Source organism: Furipterus horrens, unplaced genomic scaffold, assembly GCF_987537825.1.
Source record: "Furipterus horrens unplaced genomic scaffold, mFurHor1.1.pri manual_scaffold_2, whole genome shotgun sequence".
Lineage (NCBI taxonomy): Eukaryota > Metazoa > Chordata > Mammalia > Chiroptera > Furipteridae > Furipterus > Furipterus horrens.
Window position 1 is genome coordinate 138,779,749 of NW_028327172.1, and position 12,695 is coordinate 138,792,443.

The 12,695-nt window shown below is 35.1% G+C and overlaps 1 protein-coding gene across 1 annotated transcript in view; it reads left to right on the plus strand.

Annotated features, from left to right (window-relative positions):
* The first annotated feature begins 3,273 nt into the window (after positions 1-3,273).
* LOC150019586 (ankyrin repeat domain-containing protein 26-like) overlaps positions 3,274-12,695 on the plus strand; it is a 60,051-nt gene continuing 50,629 nt past the window's right edge. The window contains exon 1 of the mRNA XM_090267364.1: positions 3,274-3,483. Coding sequence (XP_090123490.1) covers positions 3,377-3,483 — 107 coding nt within the window. The 5' untranslated portion in view covers positions 3,274-3,376. The remainder of the gene's footprint in view (positions 3,484-12,695) is intronic.

Genomic DNA, 12,695 nt, shown 5'->3' on the forward strand with positions numbered 1-12,695 from the left:
GCCCATCAATAGATAAGTGGATAAAAAAAAATTGTGGTACATTTTCACAATGGAATACTACATGGCTATAAAAAAGAATGAACTGTTACCATTTGCGACAGCATGGACAGGCCTGGAGATTATTTTGCTAAGTGAAATAAGCTAGCTGGTGAAAGACAAATACCATATGATGTCATTTGTATCTAGAATCTAATAAACAAAATACACTGATGAACAAAATAGAAACACAGGCATGGATACATAGAACAGATTGACAGCTATCAGAAGTAAGAGGGGAGGGAGGGACTGGGTGAAAGAAAGTAAAAGTAGTAACCAAAGAACATATGTGTATAACCCACAGACACAAGCAACAGTGTGGTGATGGTCAGAGGAAAGAGGGGAGCAAAGGTGAAGGGTGAGGTGTGCGAAGTAGGGGAATACTAGGACATCTGTAATAGTGTAAACAGTAAAAATAAAGTAAAAAAATTCTTCATCCTAATTTTTCTTTATTCATACTTGCTTACTTAAGAAGAAAGTTACTTCACAAACATGTACCCCAACAGAAAAGACATCTGAAAATTAAACCAACGAAATAAATCTTCCACTTTTACATCAGGAAAAGATGTCTCAAGAAGCAGAAATAAAGAATGTGATGAAGATAATATATCTGCATACTTGGGGCATCCTCTGTGCAACAGTGTGAGGAATATGGGTCAAACAAGGCAAATTAGAGTGGAGGAATAATTTACAACTCTGAGTTAAAGCAGAAGTTTGGAGAAATTTGAGAAAAATACAAAGTACTGCTTGTTTGGAGCTGCTGCATGACAGCTCTAAACAAGGAGCAAGCTTAAGACAAATACCTTCTACTTTGACAGATAATATACTTGATTGTGAGGGAAAAGATGCTTTTGGAGTGTTTCTGCAGTATTTCAGACATTTCCTGAACAAAGAGAACCCACTCTCAAGAATATCTTTCTCATTCATATTCTGGGCACTTGGAATACCCTTGCTGGTAATGTTCTAAGCTTTGTTTAAATGAATACAAATACACTATAAAAATGATAACAAACTGCAAGGGGGAGAAAATTGGAACTGTTGTAACAATATAATCAATAATAATAAAAAAATGATAACAAACTGGACAGTGAATTGTTTTTAACAAAAATGAGAAGAGTTTTTATAAAGATATAAAAAAATACAAAGAAAAATACCGAGTAGTTAAGTTTGAAATGAAAAGACCAAGAGCTTGATACCCAAATGGCAAGAAATAGGAACCCAGATATTACTAACTGGAAATTATCATTGGACATACATCTCAGTCTTGTGATCCGAAACGTGTTCGTGATTTGTGGCTTGCCTGCTGCAGTGAACTGAAACATGTGCTTTAAATAAAAAGGCAGGATATTTCTGCACTTACAAATACTTATACAGAAACAAAACCAAAATCAAAAGTTGTCCCCAAGCCATTATATGAAGCTAAATGCTAATAACTGTAAAAGCATGGAACATGAATTAGAAAATGTGAGTTTTTCTCTACCATATAATGACAGAACATCTGAAAGTTATCTAAATGAAGAATCACAGCAAGATAATACAGAGTTTTAAGAATGAAATAAATATGTTAAAATTAAGAGTTTCTTTCTAGCTTTGGAAAAAGAAAGATCAATTTCAAAAAGAGGTAGAGGTTCACTTGCTGCTATTACTTTTTTCCTCTTATTATCTGATCCATTCTATTTTTTGCTTAAAAATAGTTTGTAAGATGAGTTTGGTTGAATTAGTAATTGAGGCTAGAAATTGATTATTTCTGCAATCTAAGTAATAGGAGCTCAGGAAAACAGTCTCATAAGTTTTGTTCTTTAATCAACTTAAGTCTCTCTGTCAGTCTTCCATATGAACTGGGGCACTAATTTAGCTATGTACCATGTGACCTTCTGAATCAGGAAAAGTATAAGGAAAATTGTTTTAAAATGTAATAAGCACTAGAGATTTTTGCTGTTGTTTAGTTTATTGGCTTCAGTATAAATTGCATTCCATAAACAATGAAGTGAGAAGGAAGCCGTGACTGAGGGAAGCAATATTAAAAATATTCCCAGCTAACCTCATCTATTATTGTGCTTTAATGTGTGCAATTTTATATGCTTTACTTCCTTGGAACATAGAATTCCAATGTGACCACTTTGAGATATTTTCAATAACAAACACATACTTCCACGTATATTTAGTTTATCATTACTGTCAGATGTTTTTGTAGAGTCAAACCTTTATATAATGTTGTTTTAATAGTATGGTATATTTTGACATGTATAACATTAACATATAGAGAGCATAAACCCTTTGCAAAAAATTCAATATTTAACTTTAAAGGTGAAACTGAGTTTTGAGGAACATTGACTTTAAAAAACAAAAATTGAGATATTCTTCTTTAAAGGGAAAAGGTGGATGAGCCCTCTCCCCAAACTAAGGCATTAAATTACTTTGCAAAAGTCACACTTGTAATTTATCTGATTAATTCGATGAATTTTTCTGTTCTTTTATCTGATTCAGCATTATAGAAGTTTATCATCTCTTTGGTACCATAAAATGCTAGGTAATGCATTTTTAGAAGCTTTGGGTAGATCATTTAACCTTGGTTTTATTCCCATTTTCAGCAAATATGGGGCTTAAAGTAGATAATTACTTCTATACCATACTCTCTAGCTATAAAATTTTATGGTTATTGAATGTGAAATTTGGAGAGCATTACTCATTTTCCAGGGTTGTACATTACCTAACAATTCATTACTTTCACTCTGTCCCTGTGTTGTAGTAAAAATTGGTTCATATATGTTATGAATACCACCACGTTTTTGATAACTCCAGGGTCTAAAACCAAGAAGAATTACAAAAGTCAGTGTGTGAAAAAATAGCTTATTGCAGAAAGAGGAATGCTTCCTATTTGTTACTGAAGCACAGTGTCACATCCTCTAACTAGCTGTGTAATGCAAAATTCAGGTGGGAAAGACAGAAGAGGACATATTTTATGTCTTTGTCTTTTTATTTCTATGTCTCTGCTAGACAAATGGAACTGGGGGAGAAGGGAGATTGGATGTGAATAGAGCACAAAATTCAGAAAGCCCTTTGTGAACTCTTAGAAAATTCTGCTTCTTTACTGAATCAAATAAAGCAGAATTTACAATTTCAAAGACTTGTAATAATAAAATTAAAGTAAGCACAAAAAATTTTTTTTTATTGAAGTCATGAAGATTAAGCTAAAAGCCAAATGATAAAATTAATGAAAACACAAAAGGTCTTTTTAAGGGATAAAGTAATAGCAATTATTTTTAATATCAAACTTTAATTAAAGGTTGAAGAAGAAAAAAGAAGGCACAACAGTAGTGAAATTCAAGTAATAAAAAACATGTACAGTGCTGATGCCAATGACAGCGATGGATCGGTTCAGCAAAGGAAGAGTGAACAAACTGATAACCAACCATTCCCTGTTATAGAGAATGAGTATTCTGACAGGTAAGCTTATAGCAATATTTAACAGTATGTTATTGTTACTTTTCTATAAAGAAAATTCTAATTTAAGCTAATATTCATGGTAAACAATTTTATATTTTTACTAGGGATATTCATCTTTGGTAATCAGAAAAATACAAACTAACAATGCGATACCATTTTTTGAGGTCATAGATGATAAATATTTTATTTAACAAATAAGCAGGGTTGGCAAATAAAAGTAAAAAAGGGCATTTTCATACACTATTGCTAGATAAAATTGATAAATCTTTTGTGAAGGGTAATTATTAATAAATAACGTGTTTCAGAATGTCAAATGTGTCGTTCCTTTATCCCAACAGCTACACTTCCTGAAATAGACCCTACAGGAAAACATGACTTGTATAAACACACCCACACATTCTAAAGACATTTATTATATATTACTATATATATATAAAGCATACAGTAGGTCATTATATATAATATATGCAATATGACATATGTTAAGGATATATAATATACATATATGCATCAAGGATATTTATATAAATATGTTACATACAGGGCAGGACAAAAATCGGTTTGCAGTTGTTTGTATGGGAAATGCAATAGTTAATAAATAGTAATACAAGAATATAAACTCATTTGTGTAGTCACAGCTGTAAACCAACTTTTGACACCCCCCCTATATATATATATATATATATATATATATATATATATATATGTTAAGGATATTGTTCATAGCATTGTATATCAAAAAGTCGGAGGTAGTCTAAATACCTATCTATAAGGAAATAAATTCTTATACCCATAAAATAACGTAGTATGTTATGTAACCACTGGAAAAATGAAGTTAGGTCTACAGCATACTGATTATTTCATAATTAAAGTACATTTAAAGCATTTTGTTTGATGTCATATCTGAAGCAAATTTTGTTAGAATACTTTTAATTATAAGAACGGAGTTGCTCAGAAGACCATTAAGACACAGCAAGCAGGAAAAAAGAAGTTTATTGGTAGAATCATCAAGTGGGGAGCAAGCCCTGCCATGGGCAGTCCAAGCTTAGCAAGCAGGCAGGGAGCCATGCCGCCGGTGGCTAGGACCCCAAGCTTCTAGGGGATCGAGGGGTTGCTTTATAGGGGGAAGAAAAAAATGAATTTTTGAGCTGAGTCAGCCGTTTGGTTATCTCGCAGCTGCAGGTACAATGGGCTGATCAAAGCGGAGCGCGGTTTTAGTTTATTTTAAGTTTAAAACACCCCGTTATCTTCCAGGCAGTTGCAGGCAGGGAGCGCTGATACATCGTTATCTCCTAGGCAGCTGCAGGCAGTGGGGAGGGGGCATGGGAGCTGGGGATGTCATTAATATCTGATGTGTTTCAAAAGGAAGCTTATTCTACACTGGCACTCTGCTTTGTTACCATCATAATTGCTTGTTATTAGATTTTTCTGTTTAGTTCTTAATATGTGAGTGTTCAAATATTGGACCCTCAAGTTAATTTGAAAGCAAGGGATTTCACAAGGCAATTTGTTCCATATCTTGTGTAAACATTTCAGTATATTGAGTAAAACATTAAAACACAGCAGGGGATCAATCTGTTAAATCAGGGGGGCACAGATCTTTTCTACAAAGCATTAGATAGTAATTTAGACTTTGTGGACTATCAGGTCTCTTTCATTGTAGTCCCAAATCTTCCAAAGACAATAGGTAAATGAACAGCATAGCTGTGTTTCAATAAAACTTAATTTACAAACAGGCAATGGGCACAATCTGGCCTGCAGGCAGTCATTTGTTGACCTATTCACTATACATCAAGGTGCTGCTAATGGAGTGAATTTCCTTTTCAAAGGTACTCTGCATACATGCTTTTATCCTTTTTTATAGAGAATGTATTTCAGTATGCAGCACACCAAATTTTTCAACAGTGACATCATATTATACAATTTATAAAAATTCATTTTATAAAGAAAAAATAATCTGCATGCTTCTCCCTTTATTTCAGTTACAGAATTTTAATATGACTACTTTGTATATTTTAATAGTATATTCTAGAGTTGAATGATTTTCATCAAGCAAAAAATCCTTCTGTGATTTTTTTAACTATAAGAAAAATGATAATCAGGTTATATAATATCATTATACAGGGTAGGGCAGAAGCAGGTTTACAGTTCATATGAAAACCAATAATAATACAAGAATAAACTCTTCCTTTTTTTTTGCTCCTCACACTGTTAATCTACTTTTGCCCCACCTTATATATCTAAAAAAATTTTGTAGCCGGGTCTTTTAGTTGTATGATTTTGTGAATTTATTATTTAATAAGTTGTCTGGCATTTTTTCAATTAAGAAACTTTTCTGTATTACAAAAATAGCACATAATCACTATGAAAGGATTGAAAACTATAGCTAAACAGGAAGAAAATTAGATCATCCACGATCAAGCCATTTAGCTACAAAGTCCTTAGAAACTATCTACACTCACTGATTGTAATTTCCCCTCCATGCACTCTTGAACCATCTCTGGTAATTTTCAGCCATTTCTCTCCTCCATAATTGTTTTTCCCCAGATTACCACTGCTTTTTCACTTTAATAAAAATAGATAGCATTTCTTAGCCCTCGTTTTACATAATCTATCAGCATTATTTGACCCAATGGGAAACTATCTCCAAAATACTTTCTTCATTTCGCTTTCAGGACTTAGTTTTAAGGAAGTGGGCGGAAGCACACTTTCCTGGTTCCCCGCTGCTTGTCTAGTTTGTTCATCTCCGTCTATTTTACTTGTTTCTCCCCACTCCCCACCCCCCACCTTTTACACTTTCCAAGTGTTCCAGGATTCAGTCCTTGATCAGTTTTTCCCATGACTTTTACTACTTTGTATATGCTAATCCCCAAATTTATATTTCCAGCCCAGGTATCTCTCCTTAATTCCAGCCCTGTATATCAGACTGCCTACCAGAGATCTCTTTTTGGATAGCTCTTGGGTATTTCAGACTTAAGATGTCCAAAATTGAACTACTGATTTTTTTTTTTTCACACCTGCTCTTCACATAGTCTTTCTGTTTGAGTTAATGACAGCTCTTCAGTTGCTCTGTCAAAAACTTGGTGCCATCCTCTCTTACACCTCACATCTAATCTGTCAGCAGATCTTGCCAGGTTACCTTCAAAATATATTGGGAAGCATCTTTCAGACCCAAGCCACTATCACCTGCTGCTCAGATTAGTGTAATAGACAACTAATTGGTTTCCTTCCTTCCTTCCTTCCCTCGCCCTTCCTTTCTTCCTTTGTTTTTCCCTTTTTACTATTTTCATCAATTCTAAACACAGTGGACCTCTTAAATGATAAGTCAGATACATGTCAAAATTGTTCATAATACTCTCTACAAGGCCTTATATAATTCCTTCGTCTTACATCTGTGTTTCTGACTTGAACTTCTATTTTCTGTCCCTTTCATTCTGTTCCAACCAGACAATTTCTCACTGTTCCTTAAACACTCCAAGCATACGTCTATATTTGCTGCTGTTTCAATCTGGAATGCTCTTCCCTCTGATATCCAGGTGCCATGCTCTTTCCAATTTTTTAGTTCTTTACTTAAAAGCCACTTTCTTAGTAAGACCTTTCTTGGCCAGCCTAGTATTTTACTGACGCCCTCCCCACACAACACATTTCTCTGCTTTAGTTTTTCTCTTCTAATATGCTGTATATTTTGCCTATCTAGTTTATTATTATTTTGTGTTTACTTCACTCTCATGACTAGCATTTTTATGTATTCACTGCCATAGCCTCAGTGCCTAGAAAAGGGCCTAGCATACAGTACTACACAAATATTTACTGAGTGAATGGAGTTTCACCTATGTGTATATTTTTAAACATTATACAGTTCACATGGGAATAAGAAACAAGTTTGATGTGGAATCATTCTGACAATTTTACCTGTCAATTATGTGCATTTAAATTTTTTTTTTGGGGGGGGGCTCTTTCTAATAAACTCTTATTTTCTCTATGAATACTTTTCCATTTCAAGAGAGAAGCCCAATGCTGTGGTTACTCACCATTTTTATTATTTATGTTTATAGTAGTTTTAACTATGGTAAAATGGATCAAAAGAATAGCAAGCTTCATTTATGTTTTATTATGAAATAGGTGGTAAATTATTCCAGGACTTAAAAAAATTTTTTTTTGCCAAAGGTTAATGAATCCTCAATATCTGAAATAAAAAAAATCAAGTTGGAACTTGCTGCTCATTATACTGAAAGAGCTATGCTGGTCAGATACAGCCTTTTCTAACAGAGTAGCCTGCTCCACTTATATATGGTTTTTGGACAAGTGGGGTTTAAGGACTAGTGGACTTTAAGAGGCATAAGTGGGTTGACATAATCTGGAGCAAAATGGTTATTCTAGTGAGATGAGTGTTGATCGGTTGGCACTCTCAGGCATGTTTATTTAAATAAGATTGTCTCTGACTGGCTTTCTTTCAGAAGGAAGCAGTTTACATTGATTGGTGAGTGAGGCCCATGGTCACTGATTTGAGTAAACACAATTAAAACCAGTTCTGGTGGCTTCTTGTTACCATGGCAACTTGTTAGTCTTTTCCTAAGTTTGAGGCAACTTTAACCAAATGTTTTCTGTTTAAAAGTTGCCATCCATCAACTATTTTCAAAATGAAGATTATCTCTTATTCTATAATTATAGACTTACTTTTGAAGTTTGGGTCAAGAGGAATTGTTTAATAATTGCTCTGAGAAAGAGCCCCCTTTTTTAGATGCTTAGTGTTAACCAGAAGAGTGTGTGTTCATATCTTGCCTGTTGTGAATAATGCTGTAATAAACATAGGAGTGCAGATATTTCTTTGAAACCCTTTTGAAGGATGGATAAAATGTCCTATAAATATTTATTAGGTCCATTTGATCTAATGCTTGGTTCAAGTTTAACATTTCCTTGTTGAGTTTCTGTCTGGATGGTCTATCTGTTGCTGAAAGTGTGATATTGATGCTCCCTGCTATTATTGTAGTACCTGTTTCTACATTTCGTTCTGTTAGTATCTGCTTAATATTTTTACGTGCTCCAGTTGTCAGTGCATATATATTTATATTGTAATTGTTATATTGTCTTTATGAATTGATCCATTTATCATTATATAAAGACCTCCTTATTCTCTTCTTAAAGTTTTTGGCTTAACCCTTTGAGTGCCAATGTCACTGTGAGCGACGCTGACAAATTTTCCCAGAAGTGCCAGCATTGCTCCCAGTGACTCTTTTCGATGGCTATAAATGTAAATAACAATGGGATAATTCGTATTTTATGCTTTGTTCTTTTTTTTGTACCTCAGGTTATATGTTTATATAATTTTTTCTCAGGTTGATCCAAATTTTGAATTATGCTGGGCACTCAAAGGGTTAAAGTCTCTTTTGTCTGATATAAGTATAGCTACAACTGTTCTCTTTTCCATCCCTGCATGAGGAGCCTAAAAGTGTCTTTAAGAATGAATTGACTCTTCCATAGACAGTTGGATCTTATTATTCAATCAGTCCAGCCATTCTGTGCCTTTTGATTGGAGAATTTAATACATTTACAAAATAAATTATTGACAGATAGCAACTTACTAAAGCTATCTTTTTTTTTTTTTGGGGGGGGGGCTATTTTGTAATTTTCTTGTTCCTTTCCCCCTCTCTTGTTGCATTCCTTTTTGAATTGATTTTCTGTAGTGGTATGCTTTGATTCTGTTCTCTATCCTTTGTGAATCTACTGTGTAGGTTTTTGCTTTGTGGTTACCATGAGGTTTACATAAAACATATACAACTGTGTTTTTTTGTTGATTACAACTTCGATTGCATAAAAAATCTCTATCCATATTCTCCTCCCATTTATGTTTTTAATGACACAATTTACCTCTTTTTACATTACAAATTAGTTACAATTATTCATATTAATTTTCTCACCTTAATACTAGGGTTAATCCACCATCATTTTGCAGTATTAATCTACTCTGAATTTGATTTTTTAATGGTTTACTTGTTATTTTCTTTCATTTCAGCTTAAAAACTCCTTTCAGCATTTCTTGTAAGGCAGGTCTTGCAGAGATAAACTTCCTCAGCTTTTGTTTGGGAAGGTTTTGTTTGTTTGTTTGTTTGTTTTTCACCCTCCTTTTCATTTCTGAAAGACAGCTTTGCTAGACTGAATATTCTTAGTTGGCAGTTTTTTTTCTTTGAGCACCTTTAATATGTCATCCAACTCTCCTGGCCTGTAAGACCTCTGCTGAGAAATTCACTGTTAGACTCATGGGAGTTTTCTTATAAGCTGTAAGCTTTATAAAGCTATAAGCTTTTTTTAAAGTTTTTGACAGTTTTATTGTAAAGTGTTTTGGAGATCTTTTTCAGTTTATTTGGTGACTTCCGAGCTTCAGGAACCTGCATGTCCAAATCCTTCCCAAGGTTTGGAAGTTCTCAGCCATTGTTTCTTTAAAGAAGCTTTCTACCCCTTTCTCCCTCTTTTCTTCTTCTGGGGCTACAGTAATTGGCAACTTGTTTGTTTGTTTCTTTGTTTGTTTGTTTGTTTATTCTCACCTAAAGATGTGTTTTTTATTGATTTGAGAGAGAGAAAGGGAGAAAGAGAGAGAGAGAGAGAGAGAGAGAGAAACATTGATCAACTGCCTCCCTCCCGTATGCACCCTGGCTGGTGATGGAACTAGCAACCTAGGTATCTCCTATGTTCCCTGACTGGAAATTGAACCCACAACCCTTTGGTGTATGGGACAATGTTCCAACCAACTGAGCCGCCCTGCCAGGGCACAAATTGTTCCTCTTGATGGTATCCCAAAATTCAAATAGGCTTTCCTCACTTTTTTTCATTCTTTTCCTTGTTCTCTCTGATTATATAATTTTGAAGTTCCTGTCTTTTAATTTACAGATTTTTTTTTCCCTTCCTGGTCCATTCTGCTGTCATTACTCTCTTTTACATTATTCATTTTATTCACTCTATTTTTCAACTCCAGAAATTCTGTTTGGTTACTTTTTTCTCATTGTTGAACTTCCTATTTTGTTTAATGTTTTGTTTTTCTTATTTTCTTGAATTGCTCTTCTGTGTTTTCTTGTAACTCATTGAGTTTCCTTAAAACTGCTATTTTCGATTTTTTTTATTGGGTAAATCTCACACCCCCATGTCTTTGGGATTGGTTACTGGAAGTTTATTTTGCTCCTTTATTGGTGTCATGTTTCCTTGGTTTATTTTATGTTCGTAAAAGGTTTTCATTGCTGTATTTAAATTTGAATTAACAGTCACCTCTTCCTGTCTTTAATACCACCTTCTTGCCTGCATCCAGATGGAAACCTGGACTTTCACAAATGCTCTCTGCTCTGTGGGTGATTATCCAAAATTGTTTTCAAGCGGCTGCCAGACACTGCTGAGAGTGGCTAGAGCCAGTTCCTGAGCATTCAGGGTTCACAGCTGTGACTATGGTTGGTATGCTTATTATCCAAAGTAAGGGTGGGTAAGATTTCTTTTAGTTTCCTTTCCACCTGGGGCTGCTGGATCCCACAGCTCCCACAGAGGCACTTTTGTCTGTGGATGGGTGCCACATTGTTGTTCATGGTGGTGGTAGTGCCGGGGAAGGGGCATGCATACAGGACACCTTATTTAGCCACCATTCTGACATTACTTCAACATGTAGGTAATTTAAAAGTAAACTTTTTTCCCTCAAGATATTCTTTTGATTTCTTCCTTCATGTTATATGTGCTTCATGCTGCTTTAAAAATCATTCAAAGCAGAAATCTAATTATTACTCCCTTGGCTAGTAGTCATTGCTTTTAAGCAGTGAATTCCAGCTTTTTAGTGCGGCATTCAAGGTTTTTCAGAATTTCTTTCCTCACTCATCTCTCACTACTTGCTTTTATTATTTTATACCTTTCCTTTCGAGTTCCTAGGAAATACCTCAATGCTATGTGCCTAATTTTTATGTTCACATTCTGATCTCTCAGTAGAACTGCTTCCTAGCGTTTATTTTCTTTGTGACTCCCTCTTTTTATATTACCTCTTCTATAAAGTCTTCCTTGTGTTCATTTAAAACTTTTCATATGTGAAGTCTTAATCGTCACATTGTATTATACTTGTAGCTCCTGTCTTTTTAGCAAGGAATGTGTATTTCTTTGCATATGTTTGGTACTTCATAACTGTTTCATGAATTAATAAATAAATTAAGATAGGTAAGACTTGGAATTTCACAGTATTTTTAAATTCTTTATCAGCACAATTACTAGAAAACATTGGCTGCTTTAATGAATTTTTTAAAAGCAGTGGTCATGGGTTGCAAATGAAGGAGGTAAAGAAAAATGAAAATGAAAATGAAAAATTGGCATCAAAAGAACCTGTGATTATATTACCGAGCAAAAGGGGGTTTGAATCACGTGGCACCTTGGTATAAGACTCAACAATTAATGATGAGGAAAGCAGGTCTTTATTTACAATATTCCAACCTGGGGAGGGCTGTGAGCTTTACTTCTCAGAGCCCTGTTCTCCCACGGGACCCAGCATTTTCCTTGCTCCCCAAAAGGCTGTCAGCGAAAAACATGCCAAGAAGTTCCCCATTCCTAATCTGTCCACTCTATCCTTCAGGATCTGGGGTATGATGTCACCAGCCTCCATATAATAGTACAGGATGTCTTCAGCCTCCTTATAATAGTCCAGGAAAACATGTGCCGTGTTGCACTGGATCATGGGAAAGTCCAGAAAAGTTCAGAAAGTCCAGGTCTGCAGAGCAGAGTTCTTGGCAGCTTGGAGTCCACTGAAGTCAGCACAATTAAAGCGGCAGCAGGCTGGCTTTCTTATAAGCCCAGGTCACATGGCCCCCTTTCCTTCTTTTAGACTGTCTGGCTCCGTGCCCTTTCAAAAGCATATGGTTCTCTCCTACCTCCTTACAAACTGCATGGCATTACCCTGCTTGATGGCTGCCTCCTGATTTTTAAATCCCTGACTATGACGCAGTGGGCATGGTAATTGGTTCTGACCATTCCCAGAACCTTGGGTAGGCCCTGTAAGCTCTTTCGTTATCTTTCTATGGCCAAAACCCCTCCCATCTCCTTGACCCTTTGGAAGGACCAAAGCCATTTGCATAGTTAAGACACTTGCTACCAACCATAGATTTGCAAAGGCCTTCTTAGGAAAAATGGCTGTGCTCCACTGAGTCCCATCACTGATATTTTGGGGTTCCCTTTTCCCACCCTGTAACAATTACACCAAC